The 27,752-nt window shown below is 50.9% G+C and overlaps 10 protein-coding genes across 10 annotated transcripts; 6 read left to right on the top strand and 4 right to left on the bottom strand.

Moving 5' to 3' along the window:
* Positions 1-687: 687 nt before the first annotated feature.
* N7462_000194 (P-loop containing nucleoside triphosphate hydrolase protein) lies at positions 688-2,428 on the top strand (the record flags this gene model as incomplete). The annotated part of the gene is made up of 3 exons (XM_057071920.1): positions 688-1,636; positions 1,700-1,871; positions 1,927-2,428. The coding sequence occupies 3 exons, from the start codon at positions 688-690 to the stop codon at positions 2,426-2,428; spliced, it is 1,623 nt and encodes a 540-aa protein (XP_056938450.1).
* Positions 2,429-4,079: 1,651 nt separating this feature from the next.
* Positions 4,080-4,307, bottom strand: N7462_000193 (uncharacterized protein; the record flags this gene model as incomplete). Its single annotated transcript, XM_057071919.1, has 1 exon — positions 4,080-4,307. The coding sequence occupies one exon, from the start codon at positions 4,305-4,307 to the stop codon at positions 4,080-4,082; it is 228 nt and encodes a 75-aa protein (XP_056938449.1).
* Positions 4,308-4,717: 410 nt separating this feature from the next.
* Positions 4,718-5,038, top strand: N7462_000192 (uncharacterized protein; the record flags this gene model as incomplete). The annotated part of the gene is made up of 1 exon (XM_057071918.1): positions 4,718-5,038. One exon carries the CDS (start codon positions 4,718-4,720, stop codon positions 5,036-5,038), a length of 321 nt encoding a protein of 106 aa, XP_056938448.1.
* Positions 5,039-6,616: 1,578 nt separating this feature from the next.
* Positions 6,617-10,223, bottom strand: N7462_000191 (putative nuclear pore complex subunit Nup85; the record flags this gene model as incomplete). Its single annotated transcript, XM_057071917.1, has 3 exons — positions 6,617-7,083; positions 7,154-7,655; positions 7,728-10,223. The coding sequence occupies 3 exons, from the start codon at positions 10,221-10,223 to the stop codon at positions 6,617-6,619; spliced, it is 3,465 nt and encodes a 1,154-aa protein (XP_056938447.1).
* An 836-nt stretch (positions 10,224-11,059) lies between these two features.
* On the top strand, positions 11,060-12,250 carry N7462_000190 (uncharacterized protein; the record flags this gene model as incomplete). Its single annotated transcript, XM_057071916.1, has 1 exon — positions 11,060-12,250. The coding sequence occupies one exon, from the start codon at positions 11,060-11,062 to the stop codon at positions 12,248-12,250; it is 1,191 nt and encodes a 396-aa protein (XP_056938446.1).
* A 3,401-nt stretch (positions 12,251-15,651) lies between these two features.
* N7462_000189 (uncharacterized protein) lies at positions 15,652-16,266 on the top strand (the record flags this gene model as incomplete). The annotated part of the gene is made up of 1 exon (XM_057071915.1): positions 15,652-16,266. The coding sequence occupies one exon, from the start codon at positions 15,652-15,654 to the stop codon at positions 16,264-16,266; it is 615 nt and encodes a 204-aa protein (XP_056938445.1).
* Positions 16,267-17,534: 1,268 nt separating this feature from the next.
* Positions 17,535-18,910, top strand: N7462_000188 (Zn(II)2Cys6 transcription factor domain-containing protein; the record flags this gene model as incomplete). The annotated part of the gene is made up of 2 exons (XM_057071914.1): positions 17,535-17,603; positions 17,750-18,910. 2 exons carry the CDS (start codon positions 17,535-17,537, stop codon positions 18,908-18,910), a joined length of 1,230 nt encoding a protein of 409 aa, XP_056938444.1.
* A 2,769-nt stretch (positions 18,911-21,679) lies between these two features.
* On the bottom strand, positions 21,680-22,801 carry N7462_000187 (NAD(P)-dependent alcohol dehydrogenase; the record flags this gene model as incomplete). The annotated part of the gene is made up of 1 exon (XM_057071913.1): positions 21,680-22,801. The coding sequence occupies one exon, from the start codon at positions 22,799-22,801 to the stop codon at positions 21,680-21,682; it is 1,122 nt and encodes a 373-aa protein (XP_056938443.1).
* A 528-nt stretch (positions 22,802-23,329) lies between these two features.
* N7462_000186 (uncharacterized protein) lies at positions 23,330-25,206 on the bottom strand (the record flags this gene model as incomplete). Its single annotated transcript, XM_057071912.1, has 4 exons — positions 23,330-23,536; positions 23,613-24,830; positions 24,894-24,974; positions 25,027-25,206. The coding sequence occupies 4 exons, from the start codon at positions 25,204-25,206 to the stop codon at positions 23,330-23,332; spliced, it is 1,686 nt and encodes a 561-aa protein (XP_056938442.1).
* A 205-nt stretch (positions 25,207-25,411) lies between these two features.
* Positions 25,412-27,402, top strand: N7462_000185 (Leucine Rich Repeat domain protein; the record flags this gene model as incomplete). The annotated part of the gene is made up of 6 exons (XM_057071911.1): positions 25,412-25,501; positions 25,556-25,690; positions 25,743-25,853; positions 25,918-26,042; positions 26,097-26,640; positions 26,701-27,402. 6 exons carry the CDS (start codon positions 25,412-25,414, stop codon positions 27,400-27,402), a joined length of 1,707 nt encoding a protein of 568 aa, XP_056938441.1.
* Positions 27,403-27,752: the final 350 nt, after the last annotated feature.

Below are 27,752 nucleotides of genomic sequence, written 5' to 3'. Positions count from 1 at the left end.
GTATTAGGTGTGAAATAGAACAGCTGAAAAAGGAAATGTCGAACCTGCGGTCTCAGTTGTCAAAGTGAGTTTCGATGCCCATAATAAATAAGAAGCAATTTGACCAAAATTAAACTCAGACTCGCGCCCGATGCCCCCGACCAATCATCAAGCCTATTTTCTGAAGCAGAGGTACCTAGTCTCGAGTCAGAAAAGAAAGATATTCCGAACCCCCTGGCAGGAGATGTCCCCGTCACGTATATCACCATGAAAGCAGAAGGGCAAAGCGAGAGATACAAGGAATTGAAAGGTACTCGACCTTCAGACTTTGAATCTGCAGAAGATGGCCAGACAGATGAGATATATACCATGAAGTTTATCTCCTATGATTCTGTTAGCTCTGATAAGTCGAGAACCGTCATCGAAATTTATTCTCACGAGCTTATCGACGCTATGCGGGGAATTATGAGTCCTATGATAAATCACATAGGACCTAATCTATGGCAGAAGTCTCCAATAAGCCTAGATACGAAAAGTCCCTATCTCTTCTATTCTCTTGAGTCTCTTCGACAGGCAGCAAAAGGGACTGAACTTGGAGATAAATGCCGACGTGAGCTCTTGTGCTTTCTGAATCACTACAATAATTACGAGGCAGAGTCCATCAAGGCTCTTGAGTCTGTCATGAGAGAAGGAAAGATAAGCTTCAACATGATTTGGACCCTTTTTCCTTACGGTTCCCGTGTCATCGCTAATCCATTCAAAAACTCCCCGCAAGTGTTTCATGTTCAGCAACATTCCAAAGAGGAGTCTACATTGGGATCTAACACAAATTTCGTGCTAATATGCTGGACATATGACTGGGATGGTAGCGGTCTGGTTAGACATGTGTTTGATTTCAGAATCCCAAAATATGAGGGATTCAAATCAATCCCAGAGCTACCTTGCTGTCCTATTAAATTGTATTGTCAGGATGGAGTTAGTGGCAGAGACCTTGAACAGACTTTAACCGAGAGGGGAAAGCTATTTCGACAACGCTGCATTCCCAACCATATGGTTGCACAACCAGTTTATAGAACTGACTCATTCGTTTTATTCCCAAAAACATCGGGTGAGCTATTTCCAAGCAGTGATTCTCAAGGCGATATTGAATTCAGCGACTCGGATGCTTTCTCAATGTCTGTCATTCTCGACTCGACTCTCTGCAAGCTTCACTCAACAGGAATTCATTCAATGGGCAAATTCCACCCAAACTCCTTTGGAAGACTCATTTCAGTGCCAAGGGCACATTGCAAATGCCAACTATGCGATAATGATGGGCAATATTCATTATTTGAAGAGTCTTTCAGGGGCCCCGGCGGCGATGATTCAATCGCAAATGAAATGTCTATGCTTCTACCCCCGCGTCTTCACGCTTTCGTTCTCGACGTCAAAAAATGGGCACAGGTGCTTGTGAATAATTTAAAAGAGACAAATGATATTAACAACGAGGAAGGCTGGAAGAAATTAGCACTGGACGACGATCACAAGAGAAATATCAGAGCTATGGTGACCTCACATTTTGACCGCGAGAGGCGTAAGATTGCGAAGGATGACGGTGGACGGGACATTCACGATTTCACTCATGGAAAAGGAGAAGGCTTAGTCATTTTCCTTCATGGTATGATGTCCAATCCATTGACGCACATGAAAAGGGTATAATCTTACTCATACATTGTACTAGGGGTCCCTGGGGTGGGGAAAACAATGACTGCAGAAACCCTTTCTCTGGCTTTAAAACGACCCCTTCTCAGAATTGATGCTTCGGACTTGGAACACAAAAATCCAAACCAGGTTAGTGAAGTTTTTAAAAGGCGGTTTGAAATGTCTTCTTCATGGGGAGCCCTGCTTCTTCTGTAAGACCTCCCTCCACGTGGATGATGTTTGGTTTATACTGATAGCAAACGAAAGTGACGAGGCAGATGTCTTTCTACAAGATCGCAAGCGCAGTGAAATTGACCAAAACGCTCTTGTATCCGTCCTTCTTCGGGAGCTTGAGTATTTCCGTGGAGTGCTTATCATGACAACCAACCGCCCAGTCACCATGGACCCTGCCGTTAGGTCCCGTATTCATTATGCTGTCAGATATAAAGAGTTAAATGAGGTAAACATTGGAAAAGTCTGGAATACATTCTTCGATCAGCTCAATGACACAAATTGTGTTCCTGGAGAAAGGGAGAATATCAGGAAATGGTTTGAGGATGGAGGAGCCAGGACGTTGGCTCGGAGCAAGTTCACCGGTAGAGACGTTAGAAATCTCTTCATAGGTGCACAGCTTTTGAGCTATCCAATGATCACAAGAAACAACATCAAAAAAGTCCGTCAATCAATTTGTGACTTCACTGCCGATATGGCGAAGGTGTATCATCCCAAGATACAGAAGAACACTGCAGCTGGAGATGATTCGGACTGATTGAAATTGTTGTCGAGATGTTCCATTTCTGTTTTCTTTCCATTACTACTAAATTAAACCCACTTCTTCTCCTGTCTCCATTTCCTACCTCCTATCAATCAGTCCATTCTGAACTTGACATCAGTTGAGGATCCCGGACGTCTGAACTATCCCCTCTGTTATATTTTTCTGCTTAGACGTCTTGACCTCCACACTTACTAGATTTCAATCCGATGGAGAACTCTTGGGTCTTGCTAGAATGGAGCATTTGTGAGATTGGACCTAATCCAACATATAGGCCACATTACAGAATTTAGATCTGTCATAGCGTAATATGGTGTTTACCGGACTGGAAGGCGCAGGCAAGGCCGACTAACTGCCAAAGGGCATTCCTGGCGAGTAATGCCATCAGGATGAAACAAGACTGTGTTGGCAGTGACAAATGGCGGTGTGCCGGTTGCTGAAAGGGGAGTGTCAGTGTAAAAAAGCGACAGGCTGCTTTATTTTCAGGGTCTCCTATCACAATAAGTATATCAAGGCCATATTTGCCTCCAATTCTCCAGATGGTCACCGGCCCGCCAAGAGGAGTGCCGCTCTAATAGCCAGCTGATTGGATACTCAAGAGTCTACTAGTGGCACTATTGAATACTTATGTTCACCTCTGACTAATACCAGCCTACTCAGGCTTCAAAATCAGTCCTGGTTATCGCAAAGAAGGATAAAAACTACTCGGAGAGCCTGATCCTGAGCGCTCTCGAAAAGCGGCCACTGTCTTGATACATACATGTGCACCTAATGGAATTATATTGAGTCTCTGTATGTGTATTTCATTGAAATATCTGTGGATCAAAGATAGTATCGCAATGCTCTTGTTTATCCGGACAACCCGCTCTAGTAGATACATGTAACGAATGCGATGAAATGCAAAGTTTGCCAGACCGGCCGACAGCAAACCCTGCCTTAAAAAAACTCGACAAGTAAACAAAAACAATATGCCAGCGGCTACCAGAGTCCGCAGACCAGCCTCTCTCACCTCGAAAACCCAGTCCCAACATGAGAGATCCAGTCGATGTACTATACATTGCCGTCCCTGCGGTGTCGTCGTGCTCTTCATCCCACACTTCACGCGGCCTCCCTGGATCTAGCGTCACTGCTTCATGGCGATTATTCTTCCAGAAAATAAACACCACGAACAGACCTTTCGCATACATGCAATTCCCCGGGAATTGACGTCAAGATCCAGACACCATGAAAAGGAGCACAAGTCCGGTAGTTCAAGCCAGTGACCTGCACTGGCGCAACCCAAGGCTCGGAGTGAGGGAAATCGAAGCGACGGGGCTGGAATTATACATAGCCGGCTCTCCCAGAGAGCGGCGCCGATGTCTTCATTCGAATAATGTTCGTTTCGTTTTCCTCATTGCCATGCATCTCGTCCTTATTGCGCATCGAGTCATAACCTGCCCTCCTTCACACGATTAAAGAAAGAAAAGAAAATTCGTGGAATCCGTGCTCGGATGCGCGTCTCTCGTCGCGGCCTTGGTCATTGGTAGTCATAAAGGCTTCTTGCTCATCACGGACTTCACCCCACCCCTTATGCGATTCATCTATCCAGCAGACCACCGCAGATAGAGGAAAGGGCTTCCCATCCGTTCAGAACACTCGAGCCACTCATTTACCGATACGACCCCTTGGAGCTGGAGTACCCGGAATCAGGCCAACGACCGGCGTTGGGTGAGGCGGGTGACCCGCGTGCGGAGTGTCTCGAGCAGGCATACCCGACGAGCACGGTCTTTTCTTGGACGGAGTGGCCGTGCTGGCCATAGGCGGAGCAAGGATCAATGGAGTGTTGGAAGTAGATGCACTTGCAGACGGAGTAGCGCTCGACAACTTTGTAACACATGGTGACGGCGACTTCCGATGGAAGGGTTTGGGATTAAACAGGTCGTATAGAAAGAACTAGTCTGGTAACGTGCGGGCTTGGTGGGTAACTTTGCTGGGCTCGCGGAAAATGCGGATGCCACAAAACAGAAAATAATGAATTGAGTGTGCGGTTCAAATATGCAATGAAGATTGGTTAGAGAGAGCGAAGAGCGTGTCAAGAACCAGTTCAGATATTAGGCTATGAGAATTGCAGCCGGTGGAGACCGGTAGAAGGAGGGAAGGCGAAGAGAAGTGAAAAGAGAAGGGAGAAAGAAAGAAGAACGGCACGTTCGTAGCAACGAAAGGACCGCGATGAAACGAAAGGCACACGAGACTGTTGATGGAGCAAGAGAAAAGAGAGGGGTTCCAGCTTAGAGCCCGGCCCCCAAGATGTTATATACAGAAAGCAATTCCCATGCCGATGCCAATCTGGTCCCCGACGATCGACTCACAGCTGCAAGGCATCCTGCAACGGCCAGCCCTACGGTGGACGCCCCAGGCAGAAAGGACCGCCGGCCCACTCGGAAAAGACCGAAAACAGCGCGCCAATCGGGGAAGACGAATGGGGAGCTGAAGGACAGTAACGAGCTTAGCTTCGGGATTGAAGGGCCATGCGCCTGGGTCATCTACTGCAGCCCAGTGACTCAAACCAGTGGCCGAGGCATTCCAAGAGAGAAAGACAATCAAAAGGGTACTGCATTTGGTAACTGAGGAGTAGGCTCGGCGCAGATTGTGGACTGGGGTTTAGGGATTCATGTTGGTAAAGTTAGAAACAGGCATGATTTAGTGCGGGTGTAGTCCAGTTAGCGACTCCGTGGCACCAAACCAGGAATTGGTCGCAGGCCCCTCCGACCGAGTATGGCACGTATGTTTGGTCGCTCAAGGAAATACTGTAGGAATCCACACCCCGTCAGCCCCACGAGGGACCACTTTTTTCCGTCTTCCTCGTTTGGCGACAAGTCGACAAGAGCGGGTTGGTTCGGTCCCGGTGCCCAGGCATGTGGGTTGCGTGGGAAGAGCGGGTTCACGTCAGAGGAGCGTTCGTGTGCGGAGGGCCTGTGGCTGAGGGGAGAGAGGATGAGGGGGAAATAGCGAGCCAAGCCCCAAGTACGGTGAACACGCCGTTAAGGCCACGGGTCGAGGACCAGCATTTGCTAGCGACAGTCGGTGAACGGCCACATGGCTGGCGCGAGGCTGAGAAAGACCCAGCAAGAGCAGCGAGAGGGGAAATCGGGGCAAGTGCGGATCCACTTGGGGCTACCTTTTTCCTGCTTTCGTGGGACGTCGATCCGATGATTCATCGGGCGCCAGGAACTCCGCCTCAATTCCATGTGCATCCGGTATATCATTGTGGATACAAGCCTCGGACTGGTCAGGCGTTGCGTGGAGTGCTTCTTGGTTAACGGTACTTTTTGTACACCGTCTCGCAACGTGATGCTTTCCACCGCGAAGCTCGTTTTCCCAGTCGGTTCCTCGTCGACGAAGCGGTGTTCATCCCGGTGACTCCTTCGATCCCATCACGGCGGACCCGTTTTCCTGGTGGAGCGGGTTAGGCTCCCGTATTCAGCTGCTGACGGTTTACTGGCCAGATTGCCGGCTTTTCTGGGGACTTTTTCTAGGACCTGCAGAGGGGGGCTGCTTCTTTTAGGAAAAGAACATTGGGTCCCGGATAGGGCTGAGGCTCCATCTGACCCATGGGCATTGGTCGAGATGGGCGGGAGGATGACGATGAAACATGCTTCAGCTGGGGTTGGGACGAAGCGAGCAGGGAGGGGTTTGGGGGTTCGCTGCAGGAGGTTGAAGGAACAAGGTAGTTGTCTCGTCGTCCACCTTGATCGGGATAGCACCGTCTCACCTGACTGCCCGATGCTGCACCGGGGCTCACACTACTCAGAACCGATACCAGCGACCAGGCATCGTGCAGGAACCGACAGCTGGCCAGGGTAGCTTGTCACCCCCAAAATAGCATGCATACGTCTCTCTAATCTCGAGAGGGACTAGAGAGAAAGACTAGACCAACGTCGATGCTGACTGGGCTCGGCAGCACACAACCTCGGCTGAATGCGACTCTTCTCAGGCCGCTAAGATCTAACACGTCACAAGAATGGCTATTGAATACTCTCCTGCTAGAACAATCCAAGCACCCAGGGAGTACAGATGATGCTCAAGAAAAAAAAGGCACGATAATAATAAAATGGAATAGATGACCCAACTCCCATTACACGGTAGTCATACATGAATGTAATACGGCCCCCTTATTTTAGTCCTGCTCAGCTGGCCATGGTCATGCTATACGGACCCTAAGGCGCCAAAGCTCAACCCCTGTGCTAATCCCAGTCGTAGCATCCGAAGCACATCTGCACCCTTGATCGTCTCGGGAAGGCCCACCCGCCAGTCCCATCCGCGGGCACGGCCCGCTTCCTTGTCACCAGGTCGAGGGACAAGCACACCAGAACTGCCCACGGAAGCCGGTCCAGACCCGGAACCTGATCGAGTGCGTACCGACTCAAGCATGTCGTTACCGATGATGGAGAAGGTGGATGCGGATAAGGACGACACTGATTTTTTCAGAAGCGCCCGAGGCGAGGGCGGCGCAAAGCCGTCGGATGCGCCCCGGCCGGCGGATTGCTGCTCGAGCAGAGTGGACCGGAAGCATTCCTCGCACTGCGAGTATACGCGAGGAGTCACGGTCTCCAGATCTTCAATCGCAGACAGGATAGTGAATTGCTGAGAAACCGAGAAAATAGGAGTCGAGTCTGGTCAAATGTTAGAATAAACATGTTTCTTTCGCGCCATGGCGGGATGTATGGAAAGGTCGTCACTCACGATTCACAAACACCAGCGCCTCTCCCAGCAGCGCGAGCAATCCGTCCACCTGCACTGCAGAATCACGATGGGGATCGTACAGACCGCCGTAGATATTATCTGCAGCGCTGCTGATCACCGCAACGAGTGCCTTGGCCGCTGCGCGCCGGCGAGCAAGCGGTTTGAAGCGCGGTCGCTGGCTCTCTTGCAGTTCCATGGCCTCATCGCGAATCTCATAGAACCGACGTAGCGTCGCATAGCCACTGAGGTAGAACTGGAGAATCCGGGCAGCTTCCTCGTCGACAGATGCGATAGACGACAGGCAGGTCTTGGGATCTTTCAGCATCGAGCGAAGTTCCGGGTCCAGGTCAGATGTGGCAGGGTAGGCCCGCGATTGCACCAGGCTGTATGAAATCAAAAGGTCGACAACTGACTTCACCTTGCGGCGGTTCTGAGCACGGGCGTAGCATACAAGCGCTAGGCCAAAGTTCTCAGAGTTAGAAGCGGTGAGATCACCGAATCGCTAAAGAGAGGAAGAAGGTCAGTCTTCAGCTAATTGCGAAATCTCACACCTGCTATCATCAAATGCACTTACCTCAGAGACCTTGCGGCCCTGATCCTCCAGGCCTAAATCGGTACACAGGACGACCAACTTGTCAAGTTGGCTGACATCATCCAACGGCAGCTTGTCCACAACCTCCGCGACCGCTTTCTTCATCGAAACTGAGTCGTGCAGTCGGGCCAGCACCTCCAATGCCATCTCCCAGCCCTCGCGGACACCACTCTCGTTCTCAACCGAGCCACGTTCGTTCAGTCCGAATGCATAGCTCTGGAGAATCTCATCTCTATCAAGTCGATGGGCAGAAGACATGTCACCCTGTCCATATGAAAGAACCATCAAATCATTCTCACTCAGACCGGGCATCTTGCTCACGCCGGAATCAAACCAGCCACCAAAACTGGCGACCTCGGTGACAGCGGTCGTGACGCACAGGGACCATGATTGTAGAAGCTCAAGAACCCCTTGGACATTGCCTTCAAAGACAGAGGCCAAGCCAACCTCCAGACTATTCATGGTGTTAACGCGGAACCCAGCGTTATCGGATGGTTCATTTGTGACGTTGCTAAAGGCCAGATCCAGGCGACGCAGGTAGGCGTCTCGCATATTTCGATCCACCGCGCGAAGCTGATTCTTGGATCCGCGCGAGCGTTGGAAGTCGTTGCTAGAAGTGCTGGCGCGGAAGTCGAGCCCAGGCATGCCGTCATAATCCTCACCATCCCACCACGCGGTCAAGCCGATCGTCGCCTCGACCCAGTCCTGCGAGATGGCCTTGATTGTAGCTGTGTCGCCCAGAATAATGCGGTAGAGGGAGCGGAGACTTTGGTAAATTGTCCAGGGAACCCGGCTTTCAGCCATGCGGGCAGACTGCGTGAAGCTCACCTGGTTCTGCCCAAAGTTGGAAAGTCCGAAGTTAACGGCCTGGAACCGGTTTTCTTGGACTGGAACGTCAGCCTGATCCCGCTCTTCGCCCTCGGCGAACTCTTCCAGATCATTTACAGTGGCCAAAACACGCTTCCGGTACAAAGTCCAGTCAGACCCGGTGATATCCCAATCATCATCCCGGAAACCGGGGCAGGTATCGAGAATCTGCAGGGCTTTGTTCACACAACGCTGAATGTTCTGCAGCTGAGCGCCACGATATCCCGGTTGAGGTAAGCCGTCCTCCAGAGCAGATCGGGCATAGTTGAAATCTGAAGACCGCAAGATCTCTGCCGCTTCCGCAAATTGACCGCGGAGTACGGCCGCGTTGATGATGTCCCAGAAGTTGGATGAAGCGGTTGGGTTTGGTTCCACATAACGCAGCGCCTGCAGATCATTAGTCTGCGAGGCGTGGTTTCCATTGAGCCAATCGAGAAGAATCTGAGGGAGCGGCGTTGCTACGCTGGCACGTTGCATAGCCTTAACCATGCTGTTAGGCACCCCACGGGCAGCTGGATTGGAGGCGGTGGCGATCGGGGCGGAGGCTCGAGAAGGGTGGTGGATCTGGAGTAGCAGGGAGGCCAAAAAGCTGGCCTTAACGAGATTCGGCGATTGCTCCCCAGGGCCAATACTGGATCCAACGCCATAAGGTCTGCTGATCCCACTGCGGTCGGCGCACGTATCCCACGTTGCGGCAAGTTTGTTGGCAACATATGACAAGAGAGCATCGAGTTCAACGTGCCGGTGTTCGGCATCTCTCAATTCATCGTAGAGTCGACCGAGCACATCCTCCGTGTTGATGATCATGTCGGCGGGCTCGTCCACAGCGGATAGGTGAGACCTGGCCGCGAAGTTGTGCAGAATAGAGGGCATTGCGGAGGCTTTTTTTGGCGAAAGCTTGGTTTTGTGTAACGAAGACTGAGGATTCCAGTGCTCATGGAGTTTTGGGCGCTTCGCATCGGTGGGATTTGAGTAGATAGGTTTGCGCTGCGCAGACTGAGTGGCCTGTCGGGGCAACGGGTTGCCGAACGTGGAGTCTAAAAAGCTCAAACGATTGTGCGGGTTTTGACTACTCATATCAAAATGACCTTCCGCATCGTCCTCCTCAATCTCCTCCTCCATTGGTTCCTCCTCATGCTCCATTTCCTCTTCCTCTTCATCGTATTCCTCATTGTATTCGCTTATCTGAGACTCTCCAAAATTCACGGACCGGCTGAATGCGCTGCCGTTCGTGGTCGCGCCACCAAATCGCGTCTGAGCTGCTGGTGCGGCCGCCGCAAAAGGCCTGGACGAAGGTGCCTGAGTCCGTTGGGGTTGCTGGTAGGCGAAATCAGATCCGAATGAGGAGCCAAAGATACTGTCGCCTTTCTTGAAGCCGCCTGATTTGGTAAACAGAGAATTGGTTGAAGTACCGAAATCCATCTTCGAATGCGAATCTATTTGTGAAGTTCCAAACACCGTTGACGGCGGATGCCCTTGCGGTGTAAATGAGTTGGCGCTTGATGGAGGCGGACCAGCAGGTGTGGTTGAAACATTGCTCCAGAAACTTTGACCCTTGGCCTTGTCAGGGGTGGAGGGCGGGCTCGAATCGTATGGGACTTTGAATGACATCGTGGGCTGTGATGGTGGGTTGTGGAGGCGTCAGAAGGATCAACAACTCGATGGAGAGTAAGTTTTGGGCCGCAACACCTTGCACCGGACCACGAAAGTGGAAGCAATGCGACGAGTGAGACCGGGCTAGTGAGACCGGGTGAGGGAAATGGGAGGTAATTGATGGTAGGATCAAACGAGACCCATCATCTGAGTGATTTCGTGGCAGATCTTGTTTTTTCGATTGACTGGTCCTCGACTCGGTTTATTCAGACGCGCCGGGGAGCCGCGAAGACAGGAGTCAGGTGACTCCTGCTACGTAGGAGCTTGGCTATATTCACGTGATCTTCCTGGCTGCTATATCACGTGCTGGACGGTAATCCACGTGATCCCGGAGACACCACGACGGCGGGAAATCCATGGCTTTGATTGGCCGAGCTGCCTCCAACATCTATATGTCCTTCGCGATAGGGGCATGGAACCAACATCATATTGTTTCCTTCCTTCCATTGAGTGTTTCACTTCCTTTTCCTTAGGCAACCTGACTCAGAAACGCCCAATCATGTCATCTGTACTATCCAACCCGCTTCTTCATATGGCCGGACGAGCGCTTCTTCCTCTCGCCGGTGCGCGCTTCTGATCAGGATCGCTCTACGGTTTCAGCCAAGGCATCACCAGAGCTATTATTAGAAAACTAACCTGTGATGACATATATAACAGACGAATAACGGCCAACGCGAGTGCCACTTTTTTTATCTTTTGTAGAAATGGTGTTACAATAACAAGAGCCATCAAGCCCACCTTCCACTTCACCTCTTTTGGCATCCCCTGCTAGAACAGGCTGAGAGACAGGCGCGATGGCCGAAAGCAAGCGGAACAAAATGAAACAGAAGAAAAGCAAAAAGTCAAGTCAAAAGAAGAAATGGGCGGAAGCTTTGGGCAGAACGTCGAACAAACAAGATTTCAACGACCGGACCAACGATTCCAAGCGAGAAGCTAAGCAGCAAGCGCAGAAGCAAGTTCAAAGCCTCCAACGTCGTAAGTCTCTAAATATAACGAAAAGAGACCCTATCGTTTACATCATCCGGAAGGGGACATGGGGCATGTATTATACAATCTGGCGGAATAACATCCAGGTGTATCATGTCAAGACCGAGGTTTTGGGAGGTCTGACCTTCACCTCGGGAAAACCTGGATTCCAGGACGGTGTCACGCATGTGAAAGCCAAGTCCGACACAATCAGGCTTGATTTCGACCAGGCCAAGATAAATATAAGACGCAAATGGAGAAGGAGAGGGTGGATAAAGCGCCCGCGCAGATACTACTTTTTCGATCTCGAACCCGAGAAAGGGAAGGACAGGTTTGTCTGGAAGACCTTTAAGTCGATGACCAAGGAGGCTTATGAGAAACAAAAAAATGAGAAACAAAAGTCTAAAGCGGATAAAAAAGCGGCCAGAGAGGCAAAAAAGAAAGAGGGGAAGGCAAAGAGGAAGGCAAAAAAATGGAAGGCCGCGTACCAAACACAGACGAAGAAAAGGCGGCTTTTCCGACAAGCTAAACAACCGCAGACACAAGCGGACGCTCTGAGGATATGGGCTCCGTGGGTCAACCTGCCGCCGCGGTCTGAGGGCGACATCCCTTGGGTTCCGAAACGGAAGGACACCCGCGAATTGGTCGACAATATTAACAACCAGCTCGCCGCCATCTGGCTTCCGGCGCCCTCCAAGATGAAATATTATAAGCAAGAGGCCCATAGAGAAGATGAGAAGAATCTCAGCGGAGAGGAGCGGAAAAAAAGGGAGAAGGCCCGGGAAGATCAGGCCAGGCTGGATCGGAGAAACATTGGCGCGATGATTGTAGATGGCGCGTATGGCGACCGCTTTGCTCAGCAGATCACCATGATACAATTCGCAATCTATAATAAGATCCGGCGCAAGAGACAAAGGAAGATAGTGACGAAAACTTTGAAGGCTGGATGGAAAGGCTTCAAGTACAGTCATGGAGTGGGCTTCGTCACTGAGCTCACCAAGATCAGGAAGGTCGTTTGATATAGTCCAGGACATTAAAAGCGAGCCAGGGTCTTTCGGTCGAAAGAGCACAGCCTTGGTGAATATGGCTATCGATGCGATGATTGTCTTGGAGGTTACGAATCTAAAACTATAACTTATATACTGATTCATTCTCAACTCTATGATATCTCGTCCATCACGTAGACAACTAAATGCACACTCGTTACCCTTGAGCACAGAGAATGGTGAGGCTCTCCCACCTTCTATTTCTCTCCAAACACCCTATCCAGACGAATAAGTAGATAATTAGACTCAATGGGAGATACAAGAGATGCATAGCCTGAATAACGCCTAATCGTGAATCTTGTATTCGAAGATGGCGTATATAATCAGAACAAACCGTGATGGAGGCAAACTATAGAGAGCGCAAGTACCAGTTACTATGCGAGAACTCTTGGGCAGTCACCCAACACTTAGCCGCCTAACAATCCCTTTCCCCTAATCCAACTACACCCAACATATGGGACAATCGTGATTATTTTTGGATCCAACCGATGTATCAGCCTGTGGCATCTACCCAGTCAAATCGACAAGTAATGAAGTCTTTTGGTTTTCGATGTGAAACTAATTTTCCAGCCTGATTTTAGGGCACTGGGGTCCATGGGTACCTGAGAAAAAAGGGAGAAAAAATATCGATAGGCAAGTCGAGCGATAGGATAATTTCATTCGGATGCTTATGACGTTTACCCGCAGAAAAGTAAGGCTTTGTGATTTTATCCATCTAGAGGTATATTTCTATACTGGCTATCACACCCTGCTTTTGGACATGACTTGTACAATCTATTAAGCACTTCACCAAATGCCTTGTCAAGAACTCCCAAAATTGAAGGTGTAAGATGTAGTCTGATACGAGGGACAGGGATGATAAAGGTGGCAGAAAGCGGAGAGACTTAACTATACTTATATGTGCAAAGGGAAGAAGGAGCAATCCAAAAGAAAATGGGTCAGGTTGGGAAGAGAGGGCTGGGGGGAGGAGGGGGGAGTTAGGCTAGCTAGATGACTGACTAACAGGATCTTGCCCAACATGCTGTTACCAAGGCAAGTTGAACTCAACAATCAATTCCTTAAATAAATTTAGAACCGAGTGGTTTCAGTTGCGACTATTAATTAAAAATCTGTTCGAGATTCGAATGAGCATGTAATGATAACGCTACTTAAGAGTGGGTTGGGAGTTTTCACAGGCGCTTGACCCTCTAACCGCCCATACCGTGGCAGAATATCTGTTGGATGTCCATAACGAGTCAGAACTATCTCTGGCTGGTTGGTATTTTTAGTATAACTGCACAGCATGGAAAGAGCTTGCGAGTGGGTCACACATTGGCCTTCTGCAAAGGATTAAATAGAAAGGCCACCAGCCTCTCTGAGATTTGATATCCAAATTCGAGCCTCTACAGGCAAGCCAATATGTCAACCACTGAATCACATCAGTGGTCCTCTAATAAGATGCCCTCTGCCAAATACAAAATCAAGTTATTCAACCCTCCAGGGTGCCCGTGGCCTTATTACAAAGTCAATGTCGGTAAAAAGCACATTTGTACCATGCAAACAGCTAGCCTGACGTCGAACGCATATCTTCGTTTCAATATTCCAAAGAATCTGACAGATGCTCAAAAAGAGTTTGTGGTTCCTGCTCACTGTGAGCTGTCCACTATACGCGAATACGACTCGTGTTGTATCGATATCCAAACTTCCCATAAATTGAAACTGTACCAGATTGAGCATTCGGAAGATCTAGATCCAGGGTCGTATCTACTCAGAATCAATAGGAGCACGAGCAGCACGTTGCCTATATGGGAGGATACGCCATTCGTGTGGCAGGACCCCAGCCCGGAGGAGCTTATATTCCCTGGAAATCTGGTACTTAGAGACACATCATCGAATGACGTGGTCGCCGATATTTCTCGCACTCACTTGCCAGCTCTTACTAGCGATGAGTATCATGATCGAACAGAGGAGCCCGAGGATGGCAAGCCCAGATATTATTACACGCTAAACATATACGGAAGCCACCCTCCAGCTTTCTCACCTATGGTCTTTACGACATGTCTAGCCGTGCACGAGAAACTCAGGTTTCCAGTTTTTACATAGCATGTCAGTGTGACACTTAAGGGGAGCAGCTTTCCTTCTCTATACGCCGCCTCACCAGACGCCCTGTGGTATTAGAATATGTGAACGCATGGACGCAGCGGCAATAAGATTATACCAGTACGTATTGTCGATAAGGGGGAATATAACACGAGATCCTTTAATAAGGCCCCCGTGTGATGCAATGAGTCTCGATTGAATTTCTTGTACCTAGCATCGAGTGTATTAGCTCATATTGTCCAGTCCATCAATGAATAAAATTCAGTCTTGTTTTAAAAAATAAAGTTTCAAGAGCATGGCAGAACCCAAAGCATAGGAACAGCACAAAGTTCATTCCAGGGAGTGACTACCTCAAGGTAGATCACCTATCTTTCAGGAAGAAGTGTTTTGTGAAATCGTCAAAGGGGCTTTTCAAGCTTCAGTATATGAGATAAAGGATGATGCGCTACCTTTTTGAATTTTAAATAGGTACAAAATACGGATACAGCCGGAAGATCAGTTCACAAAGCCATATGAGATCAGTCGATTACAGACCCTTTTCATTTTTCGGTAACTTCGTATACAATTTCGTATCCACTGCTATCGACAGGAAGGGTCCACGTTCGGCGTTTTATATATTTTGAAAGGTGTCGTTCATACTTGCTACCTGATATCGATCCAGGCTCTTCAATGAGCAGTATCAAGACATGCAGGCCCTCATCATTAACCTTTCATAGGACCTTTATTGCTTTTCTATTGGGCTCGAGCCCTCAAACAGCCCAGGACAAGGTGCATCCATAGCATCTATAGAGATATAGCAATAATGAACAGTGATGGTCACATGACCTGGACAAGGCTGTGGCCGTTGGCCGTTGGGGGCCAAACCCCCTCGATTCGCTGTGCTTTGCCCAGCACTGCCCCGGCGTGTGTGTCTGTGCCCGATCGGGGAATTAAAGCGACGCTGGGAAACAAGGCCTGCCGGCCCCGATGATATCACCCAATAAGCATAAAAAGGTAATACTGGCCGCTGGGCATGCTCAGCCTTGAGGATCAAGATTATTCTTAGCACGGCGACCTCAAGGCCGATAGAATATATAAGAGCCGAAACGGCAGAGGAGAGAAAACCAGAACAAGCAACAAACCCGCAGATACACGCATTAAATATACCCCTCCTTGTTAAATCCGACGCTGTTTAAAGCTCGGAACTCTACGAAAGAAGCTATTTGAGTTATTCCGTATTGCCCTTTGGCTTTTGCGCCTACGCCGGTACGCTACTTCCCTCGACCAAATCGATCAAATCGATCGATCATTTCGCCATGCCCGGGTACGCCTCCAGCCCTACTGCCCAGTACCTCATTACCCACAGCTTCTGGCGACACGACTACACCGTGACGACCCGCGGTCGCGACGTCTATCGTGTCCATACCTCGCAGTACTCCCCGGGTAAGCCCGATCTGACCTTTTACGCCGGGCCCGACACCAGCGGGCCGGTGGCGGGCGTCTGCCGCTACCGACACTTCTCGTCAGACACAGAAATCGGGTTGGGTGACCCGCGCGACGGCCGAATGTACTGGGAGCGCATGCACCGCGACGGGAAGATGACGGTGCGGTACTGTTTCCGGGTGCGGGTGGGCCGGGGGCTGCAGACGTTTACCTGGAAGAAGACGTCGATGGGGCAGGGCACCTTTGGCAATTTGAAGCTGGTGGATGAGGCGGGGCGGGTGGTCGCGGTGTTGTCGTCGGGCAGCACGTTCTCGAAGCGAACGGGCCAACTGGATGTATATGCGCAGTATGGCGGTACGTTCCCGATGATGGTGCTGTTTAGCGGGATCGCGTTGCGCGAGAAGTTGCGCCGAGCGAGCAATAACGCAGCAGCAGCAGCAGCGTCAAGTGGGGGCGCGGCGGCGGGGGCTGCTGGCGGGGGCTGTTAAACTAAAGCAGGGCAAATTGCACCGAGGAGATCGTCGTGTCTCTGGAGAGTTGGAAAGCCAAGAGTTTCCGTGCTGAGATGGTGCATATGCTTATACGAAGTGACGAAAGTGGGGCCAGAGAAGGTTGATTCGATCTGCAGAGGAACCGGGCACAGAGGAGAGACACAACGAACTGGAGTTCGGATTCCGGCGTCCAGGAGGAATTCCCCTTTTTGAGGCCCGTTCGGTGCCATTCCGGGTGGTCGTTAACAGGCGGTTCGGGGCGTTTGGCGTCAATCTGACTCGGGCTGTATTAGTATTACGATTGATGTTATTGCTTATCTGCATCGGGGATGATGCGGTATGACTGTGTATTAGTATGACGAGATCTCACGACACTTGCATTATGAATTGAGAAGTATGAGAATGGATAGTCCGTGATTTGTTCCTGAATCCGATCCAATCAGGACCACCAAGATACCACCAGAGGATACCTTCAAGCAAAGGACGTCCCAGAATCACTATGCGAGACAGAGCCAAGTAGTCCGGACTCGGTGCCAAGGAAGACACTAGGGACTAGCGGTACGAGGCTATTCCTATGGTGCCCCCGTTGTGTCTCGCGTGCGACCACGAGCCGATGAGTCCATCGGGCCCATCGGAGGGTTTCACCAGCTATGTAGTTCGCATCGCCGGACGCCAATAAGCACCGATCGGACCCTTCGCACCCTCCATTGAGGGGGCGCGATGGGGCCTCGATGGAGCCTCGGATGGGGCCCTCAATGACCTCCCCAGTCGTGCCTGTACCCAGTTGTTGGCCAATCCAGCGAGCGGGTCGGGTCGCATCCAATAACTGGATCGCCGTGTCTCTCCCAGATGACTGCTTGGCCCAGAGAAGAGCTACCCCAGCGAGGCAGTGCACCCGAAGCGAGGCCGGCCAGGCAAGACATTGTTGCACCACAGGCGACACAAGCCTTTTTTTTCGTCTTGTTTGATCGACAGGGTTCCCCTTAGGTAAGCCGTATAGAGCGTGGACCGTGAAATTGGGACACTCAAAACGAGCCAAAATGAGACAAAGCCAGCAAAGACCCATCAATCCTGTTGCCTGCCGCCAGCCTTGAAACGCCCCTCTCCGGCACACGCCAATGATGATACCACACAATTCACCTTATCCTATTTAACCCTAAATTTTAATCTCTTTCTTCTGACCTTTTTCCCCTTTTACCCCCCCCCCCCCCTCTCTCCCCCGAGCCGCACTTCGAGATCATGGCGATCAATCAGCATGCATGACCATGGCGCTGCGTCGACCCCATCGCAAATCCCGCCACGGCTGTCTGGAATGCAAGCGGCGACGAGTCAAGGTACGGACTCGCCGGGATGAGTTGTCTCTTTTCAATTGACTCTCAGGCGCTCTCTCTCTCTCTTCTTCTTGTCTTTGTCTCATACATAAAAAAAAAGAAACCCTACCCGACTAATACGCAATTCCCTTCTCTTTGGTCTTGTATAGTGTGATGAAACCCGGCCGATTTGCTCCAACTGTGCCAAACGCCATTCGGAGTGCGAGTATGGCTCGTCGAGCTCGCTCCTCTGGGCAAATGAAGAGCCCCCGTTGCGACACGCATCGCGGGCATCTGGGTCCGACAGCGGGCACCCTGGAGATTCCGCAGTTAGCAGTCCCCCCGCGAGTGACTCGCTCGGCATTCTCGGCCGGCTCAGTGGAGAGGGCTCGACGACTGCCCTCGCGGCGCTCAATGTCCATGATCTGGAACTGATGATGCAGTGGTGCAACTCCACGTACTGCACGCTCTCCCGCGACGAGCGGACGGAATCTGTATGGCGGAGCTCCGTGCCGGAAGAGGCTCTTTCGCACCCCTTCCTGATGCATGGCATTCTGGCATTGTCTGCTCTCCATCTGGCTCGAACGGTCCTGGAGTCTTCCCGCCGGACAGCGTATCTGAACCGGGCCGTGGCACACCAGAACCAGGCCCTCGCCCTCTTCCGGGAGCTCCTCGGTGATATCAATGACGCCAATGCCAAAGCCATGTTCGCCTTTGCCAGCATCGTCGTCGTGTACACGTTCGGCTTCCCCAATACTCCTGACCCGCAAGACCCCTGGACCTGTGTGGACGACCTGTACCAGGTGCTGGTCCTGGCTCGCGGCGTGCAGCAAGTGATCCGGTCCCCCTCCCAAGTTATTAGCCACAGCAATTTCGCACCCATCTTGCAGGTGGAGGAGGCCAGCGCCCCCCTCTCAGAAGGTGCCACGGCCGCGATTAACAACCTCCATGAAACAAACGAGATCTGCGGCGCCCGGGATTCTCACCACGAAACCGAGGTGTACACATCGGCCATCGACAACATGGCCGACATGCTCAGCTGGGTGTACGGGGGCATGACCAGCAGCGTCATTGCCGGCCGGTGGGCCATCAGACTGCCGGCACGCTTTCTCGAATTGTTGCGCGAGCGTGAACCCCTGGCTCTCGTCATGCTAGCGCACTATGGCGTGCTCCTCCGGTATCTCGAACACCGCTGGTGCTTTAATGAATGGTGCGAGCGGGTCGCCAAAGCCGTGTGGGCGATCTTGGACGATCAGTGGAGGCCATTGGTCCACTGGGCCATGACAGAAATTCTCGGGGACCACTACCGAGACCAGATCCATATCTTTTGAAAATCACAGGGAGGTCGATATTCGGGGAGGGTTCGCGGGGGATCGACTGGACTCGCACGGAACGACACTCGCTAATTCATACGAGACGAATACGATAGTAATCCTGCTGGAGCCAAGAACAGATCGCTCCGACAATCTGCAGATTCGGAATATCCCTGCCTACAGCGGTACTCATCGACTGCCCGCAGGGCCCTGACTAACCACGAACCCTAGCCCTTCATCCTTGTCCGCCAAGCCCCTTACCATCTCTTTTGCCCAACGATACAAACCTAGATGCCTCGCACATATTGAACCCACATATTATCGCACAAATCTTCCTCGGCCAAGAGCACAATTGATCTCTGATAATTCACCAGAACATCGCCATGAAACCCACAACAAGAACCCGTCTTACGCAAAAATAAAGCAACCTCATTCCGCATCAGAGATCTGCTCGTGTCCTGTATGTGTTGTGTCACAGAAACAATATTTCGAAAAAAGGGCCAGGAGACTGGGTATGTGTGCGGCGTGAAGTTATGCCACCACCAGGATAATTGGTCCGCTCACAGCCTCTTCATTGGGATAAAATACTCCAGCGTTGTTGGATTACTAGCGCGCTGGTTAGAAAGCGGCCGAAGAAAAGGATCTGCGTGACCTGGCTACCGGCAATGACCTGCTGCTCAGAGCAGAGGGTAATTGAAGGCGGAGTCACTAGACCGCTGACTACGATCCCGGCACTTGTATTATAGCCCACTCCTCTGGAAGTCCGTTCGGATTGGAATGAAAAAAGCAAACAAAACAAAACAAAACAAAACAAAACAAAACAAAACAAAACAAAACAAAAACAAAAGCAAAAGAAAGAGAGCGAAATCAACGAACCCAATGTCTGCACAAGGAAACCCATCACTGTTTCCAACAACAAACTGGATAAAGAACCAGTTGCGTGCAGGACATATGGGACGTGTGCAGTGCTGTCGCCGCGGCGAAGTAGTTGCAATGCAAGAAAGTTGGAGAGTTCCTAGTACTCACTACGTGGATCTTCCTACTTTTTAGATATCCAAAAAACTCCCATTGTTCTATTTGTCTCAAGCCGGTTCATCTTCTCACAAAGCCTAGTCTCCTATCCCTCGTACTCCATGCTCAGACTCTCGTAGCTTCCTCGTCTTCGTAAAATATCCTTTCTTGAAAGCGCGCCGACCGGCTTCGTCTACTTCGTATTCATTACCATATACGGTTTAGCTCTAGGTCTAGGTTTAGCTGCCGTACCCAAAGGGTCCCCACTTACACGCGTGTGGACGGTTCCTGTGGTTGACAACCCGGAACAGAGTTTAAATGCCGTGTCTGCCTGACCAGGCAGCTTCGTTTCAGGCGGCCGTGTTGCGTGTTACGGGGTCGATTCAAGTGGGCTTCGGAGCGTGGGCAGGCTGGACCTGGGGTTTGCTGTGTAAATTTGCCGAGCAGGGAGGGGAATTGGGAGACAGGGTGGATCAATGCATCTGCACGGTGGGCATGATACTTTGTGGAATGGAAGTGTTATTGGATTTCTCTTTGCAGCTGTGGGTGATTTATTGGTCACACGACCTTTTTGCGGTTCATAAGTGACGTGGGAGATTGAAGCTTTTGCTCCCGATCTAGACATTTTTGTCTAAGCATGGTGGGTGAGAGGGCCCAGTGGGCTTTTGAAGTGGGTGTAGTACGGAGCAATCCACATAGTGCTTACATTCAATTTATGAGCATTATGCCATGATTGAAGTAATGTACCTTTTAGGAGCGTGACTCTTATGAACTGGACCTGGCCTTTGCATCAATATCCAATATCTTCTTTTCAATCCACATAATTCCCTGCGCACACCTGTATATGCATAAAAGGCAATCTGTCGAGTGACGTTTTCCGTCTTGCTCCGCGCTCTACTAGGATTATATTGGTAAAAACCAGGGGACATTCCTGTAATTGGTCGCCTTAATTGTGGACTCGTAGAGATCGCTGACCTAGGATATATGTAAGCCCGACCCACCATTAACGTTCGGGGTGCTGCACTCATGAGTCCAATGAGTTTAATGAAGATTTATTCCGAACAGCATAATTGACACGGAGTAGAACCAGGATGGATAGAAGGACAAATAACCGGTATGTTGTCCCGACCAGGTTGTCAGTTATCAAGTCTACCCGTCCTTCTTTTCTTTGCTCCTATGGGTTCTTTTCAGATCTTTTTTTGACTACCAGCAGCGCATCGAGTACTTGGTTCTCATGGCTGGCTTCCCAAATTCTTCATGCAGAATTTTCACGTATCCCACTCGACACACAATCTTCAGGCCTAACCGTGGATCACATCTTTCACGCTGCTCGCATAGATACACAATTCGCACTCGTAGGTGGCACTCGTAGGTGGCTTTGAAATCGGAACTTTGTAGCTGGGGCTCTCCGCCAGCCCAACCAGTTCGATCAATCAGAGAGGCTGGAACATGATCAAACCTGAGAATAATAGACAAAAGTAGTGTTGTTTTTGGGATTCGGTTTCAGACCAAAAGCCAACAGAGGCCGCAGTGAAGCTGAATCAAATGAACAGCGTCTATCAAATTTGCATCTAAATGAAGATTGAGGAATGATCAAGAACTCGCTCAATACTTTATTGTCCTATACTGAAAACTAGTGTTTGCCCAGGTCGCTAGCTAAGTTCAGTATTAAATGCTTTCGGTGCACGAAAGAAGCACAAACTTTAGTCTCAAAACATCTGTTCCTATACATCTTTTCCCTATATACAAGCCTCCATCATTCGAGTCGCAAGTTCCCTACAGTTTAGCCTGGGTCTCCCCATTCTGCAATACATACCGATATCTCGCCTTCCCATCATGCATGTCTTTCAATGCCGCATTTACTTCCTCCATCGGCCTCTTCTGAATCCACGGCAATACTCGCTTATCGGCAGCCAGCTGCAGCATCTGCCGAATATCTTCAGGCGACCCAATATTCGATCCAGTAACCTTGACACTCTTCTGAATCAATGACCACGCCGCCAACGGCGGCAGCGGCTCCTCCGGCGCTCCAACCTGAATAAAGGTCCCATCCCGCTTCAACAGCCGGAGATACTGGCTCAGTGGCATATCCGGCGCCGACACCGTCGACAAGATAATATCCAATGACCGTGAATGCGTCTTCGCCCAGCCCTTCTCCTCGCCTGTCGCAATGAACGCATCCGCGCCCAACCCCTGCACCGCATCTGTCCGCTTGTTCGATGACCGCGAGATTGCCACCACCCGGTCTGCACCCAGTGCCCGCGCAAACAGAATCCCCAGATGGCCCAGCCCGCCAATCCCCACCACGCCCACCGTCTTCCCGGGGCCGGCACCATGCTTCCGTAGCGGCGCGAACACCGTCACTCCGCCGCATAGCAGCGGCGCTGCCTCCGCTGATGGCAGCGTGTCGGGTATGCGGAACACGAAGTGCGCCGGCCCGCGCCACCGCGTCGCAAATCCGCCGTACGATTTGCTCTTGTCCGCGTATCGCCCGTTATATGTGCCCGTCATGCGCGTGCAGTAGCTCTCCTCCCCGTCTGCGCAGGCCTCGCAGTCTGCGCGCAGACAGGCCATGCTCTGCGCGCCGATGCCGACGCGGTCGCCAGGGTGGATGGCGCGGGAGGCGGGCGACGAGGCAAGCGTCGGCACGGCGGTGCCAATGCGCTCCACGATCCCGATGATTTCGTGGCCCACGACGCAGGGGTAGTCGGCTGGGCCCCAACCCGAGCGTAGGGTATGAATGTCGGTGCCGCAGATGCCACAGTGGGTTACGCGGATCTCGACGTCGATGTCAGTGAAGGGCTTCGGCTCGAAGGTTGTAAAGGTGAGGGGGTTGGTAGCATCATGGGCGACCCAGCCTTGGAAGGTTTTGGCGGGAGTTGAAGTCTGAGAGGACATTGTTTGAGAGAGGGGAGAGTGGATAGGAGGGCGCTCTTGCAATTGATTTCGGACCGAAATATGTGGGAGGCCTTCTGTTTGTAGTTTTGTAGGTTCGATTGGAAGTTGAAGCTAGAATGTGGGGGGTCTGCGGAGAAAGCAAATTGGACGAGGGCTGATGTTACGACTTGAGTAAGAGCGGAGCCGTCGAGCTATGAGCAAGAATGCCACTAGGAGTTCATGGAGAAATGCATAGAGAGAATAAAATTTTAAAAACAGGTTGAAGGGCTCAAAGCTCCATCGGGTCAGGATTGACGAATTGCGGAGAACCGAGTCAGAAGATGCCGAGGTTGAAACCGAAATGAGATTCTGCCAAGAACAAGTAAACAAGCAAATCGGACAAAAACACCCAAATCACCGCCATATCGCAAGAACTCCATATGTACAATGCCGTTCCAGCCCAATGTGTATATACAAGTGCTAATTAATAATGGTAAAGTATTTGCTTTCAGCCGGTCGTCGGCGTTTCCTCCCTCCGTTCCTTCTCTTTCACCGTGAGGGAACACCCATGAGATCCTCAAGTTCATCGCTTGTCAGAGTACTTCGCCGACGAGTCCCGGACCGGCTGGTCATTTTGTCAGGTCGACTTCTCTTCCGCGACTCACGCTCTCTCCGTGATTGCTCGGCGATGCGAGCTTCATCTTCAGCGGCAGCGAGCTTTTGTGAGACGCTCAATTGCGAATCTTTTTCTTTGGTCTGCTCGGAATGCATATCAGTATCTTGTGGTAGAATTGTAAATCAGGGGGCTGTTCATTATGGTTTTTTTTGTTACCTGATGGGTCGATTTGCTCTCGGCCTTGCGCCTGGACGATCTGTGAGTCACCATGTCTGATAAATGGGACTTCGTTTGCACTGTCTCGTCCTCATCGCCGGTAGAGATACACGGAGATCCCTGGAGGCCAGGCGTAAAGGAAACCTTCCGAAGTCGCTTAGGTCTGGCGACAGCATTATCACTGCGTTCACGTAGTGCCCTTTCTGAGCGTTCAGGTACTTTGCGCAGCTTGGACGGCGGTCGGGCCAGGTTGGATGTCTCTGGTTTTGATCCTGCCACTCGGTCTTCGGCCTCGCTCATGTGCTCTTCTTCATCCCGGTCTTCCATAATTGGGGAAATATTGCTAGTCTCCATTTGACTATGCATGCTGGGATCTTCGGCAGAGGTAAAGCTCAGGTCAAGGTTCATGCCGCGCTTTAACTCTTCCACCCGAACGGAGTCTCCGCCACCTGCTAGGCGTCGCTGCCACCCATCCATCATCGTTACAGCTTGTTTCCAACGGTTCTCCATTTTCTCCCAGCTTTCGCGCAGTCGTCTAATCTCCTCATCTCGGATCTCAACTTCTTCCAGAGGCACAAAAGAGGGGTTGGTGAGCAGAGTCCGCAGGTGCTCCAAAACAGAGTCCATGTGGGCGGATAGCTCTTCGCATGATGTAGGAAGCGTAGTCACAGCACCCGTGGAAGACTTTTGAGGTCCAACACTGGCAGACATTCCCGATTGCTCATCCTCGCCGTCTCCGTTCGCTGTTAGCGGCAGTCCTTGCAGATCCTTCAGTGTCTCGACGGTGTTTCGCGCCAGCTCGATCAGAGTATCATTCTCATCGCTGAGATTCTGGCAAAGCTGTGTCAAAAATTCGGTTGTTTCCTGATGTAGACTGTATCCTGGGTCATTAATCCGTTCTCCTCCACTTGCTCGCATCTGGGAAGTCTTCGCCGCAGGGTTGATGTTTATAGTTGTGACGCTCAATCCTTCGCGCTTTCCACGTTGTCGTTCAGCCAAGTGTGACTTAAGTCTTTGCATTTCGAGATCTCGCTTGCGAATATCGTTGGCACATTGGGCGCGGACCTGTTGCACGGAGGCTTTCATGCGCTGCACCTGTTCCTTCAATCCTCGGATGGTCGCTTCCGCGCTGGAAATGTTCGTTTTTAGTGCCCGTTCTGAAGCCTCTGACAAGGCCAGCGATCGAGTCAATTCGGTTGCCTTTGTTTTCCATTTTCCCTAGCCAAGGCGAAGAGTAAATTAGCTACCGGCTCTGTTGGCGCTGTTGGCACATCAACGTACGATCTCCATAGTCTGCTCAGACTCGGTGGCGCGCAGGGCCCTAATTGTTGTCGCCAGGCTTTCACGGTGTTCAGCCTCACGCTAAAAGTATGTCAGATACAATGCGACACCACATAATCAAGCAGCGACTGACATCTCGCCTCAAAACCAGGTCGTTGACCAAGTTAATAATTTTGGCCATAGTAGCCTCTGTTCCACCCTCATTGTCATCAGGGCTCGCGAAGTCTATCGCCTGGCCACTCTTCAGCAGGCCTCGAGCAAGTAGAATGTTGTTGACATAGGTCGAAGCGGCCTGCAAATTGTGCGCCTCCATGTCGGCCGTTGCTATTGTGTGGAGCTGGCGATGATCCAAAGCGGAAGAAAGTAAACATGGGTTCGCTCCGGTTGCGCGGGCGCGCCAACCGCGCAAGGCACGTGCCGATTTTCCAACACGCGTTGGAAGGGCGTTTGCCTGATCCAAAGCATAATTAACATTGGCACCAGACTTGCAGGTCAAGTCAGTGCTTTAATCAGAAATCATGCCGTTATCAGTGTCAATCCTCCAACAGAAGGGCCAGAAATTGTACCAAAAAGGGGACTTCAAGGGTGCCATTGAGGCCTTCGGCGAGGTAACTCCAGTTTCATTCTAACCCAAAAGGGCAGCTAATGAGGAAATGTTGTAGGCATTGACACAGCCCCAAGCAGACATAATTGGCATACTGGACAATCGTTCCGCTACTTACTGTAAACTGGAACAGTATGACCAGGCGCGACGTGACGCCAAGCACATGATTAAAAAGGCCAAGGATGATGAACGAGTAAGACGCGTCTGAATGATGCTCGGTTGATTGAAAACTAACGATTGCCCAGGGCTATCTTCGATGTGCCAAAGTGCTACTCCTGGAAGGCAAGCCGGAGAAGGCACAAGAAATTTATGGATATGGCCTGAAAATGCTTCCAAGCTTGCACCCACGACGAGGGGTATGGCACCTCTGTTTCTGTAAATCCCGATAAAGCCTTTATGGAAATATGCTAATTGATATAGATGCTGGAACAACTTCACAAAAAGCTTGAAGACAGGATGCTTTCCAACCGATATGACCCCTTTTCCATGCTCCCTCTCGAGGTCGCAGTTTTTATAATCCGGCATTTTTCTTTTAAAGAGGTCGTGTAAGTAAACCGACCTTTGATTAACCACATGGCCTAGCTTATATTACTTTTTAGTGGGATTTTGCGCGTCTGCAAGGCCTGGGAGCGCTTTTTCAGCTCTATGTCTAATCTATGGATGCATATCGATCTCACCGGTGCCCGGGGAAAAGTGCCTTGGACCGCTGTGAGATCGTACATTCGGCGATCTAAGGCAATGCTCACCCACGCCAGTATTAAGAACTTGGCAACTCCCTCTACGCCGAAGACTCTAGAATTCCTCAGTCGCTGCCCGCGCCTGGAACATCTCGAACTACGGGTCTCCCACGACTCAAAGGATTTTTATCTCAAGTTCAAAGGCAGCAAGCGATTAAAGAGTCTCATTCTTTCAGCAGACATGCCAATTTCACATGATTATTTTGGCAGACTACTGGCCGATCTGCCTGGACTCGAGCGCATTGCGCTATGGAATGTTAAGGGGTCGACTATGGAGTTTTATAACTCTGGACAGTGGCCCAAATCCCTTCCAAATCTCAAGAGCATTACGCTGGCAACAAGACAAGCCTCGCCCAGGCACTCGATGCAACATATGCCCGTTTTATGTATTCCTGGACTCGGAACAGTATGTTCGACTACGCAGCCCTCCACAGTCTCTCCCCTTGCTCACAGTTTATTAACCTAGGCTGACGAAACTCCAACATATCCGAATTTGGAAGAGCTGCGCCTGGACTGGGATCCTCCAGTCTATAAAGCGTATACCTTCCTAGCCGATGGCGAGGATCGAAATCTTCCGCCCCTTCGCCGATTGGAGCTCCGAGGGAAAACGATAGAGTCAGACTTTTGCACCGTCTTGCCTCGAACCATCGAGTACCTCCATCTTCAAGGTGGGACTGCAAGGCGGCCTCTTTACTTGGATCCTCCCGACGGTGCGTTTTCGAAATTGCACACCCTCATTTTCCGGGATACGGGGTTTATCACGGGAGCAACACTATCCGCATTTTTAATTGACGCCCAACCCCCACTCCGAACATTACATCTGGATGAATGCTTTAGTCTCAACATTCATGATTTACTCGGGCTAGTCCTGAGCCAAGATACTCCCAATTCCGAGCTGGAGAAAATCCAGGATTTGAGTCTCTCCCACGCGGGAGGTGTCGACGACACTGTCGTCCGGCGCATTTATGAGACATTCCGGGAGCTCAAGGTGCTCAATCTCTCCTACACCCGCATATCGGGCGTTACGATCCGCCTCCTCGCTGACGCTCGAGCCTCCGACTCTCCCGAACGGGCACAACTCGATCGTTTGATCGTGCGGGGCTGCGAGGGTCTTTCTTCGGATGCCGTGGCCTACGGACGCGAGAGGGGACTGGAGGTGATCACTTGAAATACACTGAATTTCCAAGTAAACTATGTGTATTTATTTTGACGATGTTGTACCTGCCCGTGTGGCCTATGACACCCATGGCCACATTATTGAATCGGGATCGGGATTATTTGACCGCGCAATATTAGTTGGCTTTGATGCTGGGTCGCGGCAAGGGTCTTGTATCATGCAAGACAAAGCCACTTAGCGGTTATCAGAGATCACCTGCCAAGCTTTCGCCTGCGCCTCATGATAATGTGCAGCCTTGAGGTCTTGATTCATGACGCTAGCTACACAAGCATCTCATGTGGTCGGTCTCGGGGGTTTATGAAAGGGGACTGTGCGGGTTTACGCGTTACGCGCAGATCTAG

The sequence above is a fragment of the Penicillium macrosclerotiorum genome (assembly GCF_028827735.1).
Source record: "Penicillium macrosclerotiorum strain IBT 26536 chromosome Unknown utg000001l_segment0_segment0, whole genome shotgun sequence".
NCBI classification, from domain to species: Eukaryota; Fungi; Ascomycota; class Eurotiomycetes; order Eurotiales; family Aspergillaceae; genus Penicillium; species Penicillium macrosclerotiorum.
The sequence above is the reverse complement of the archived record's forward strand: the minus strand, read 5'-3'. Positions and strand labels throughout refer to the sequence as shown.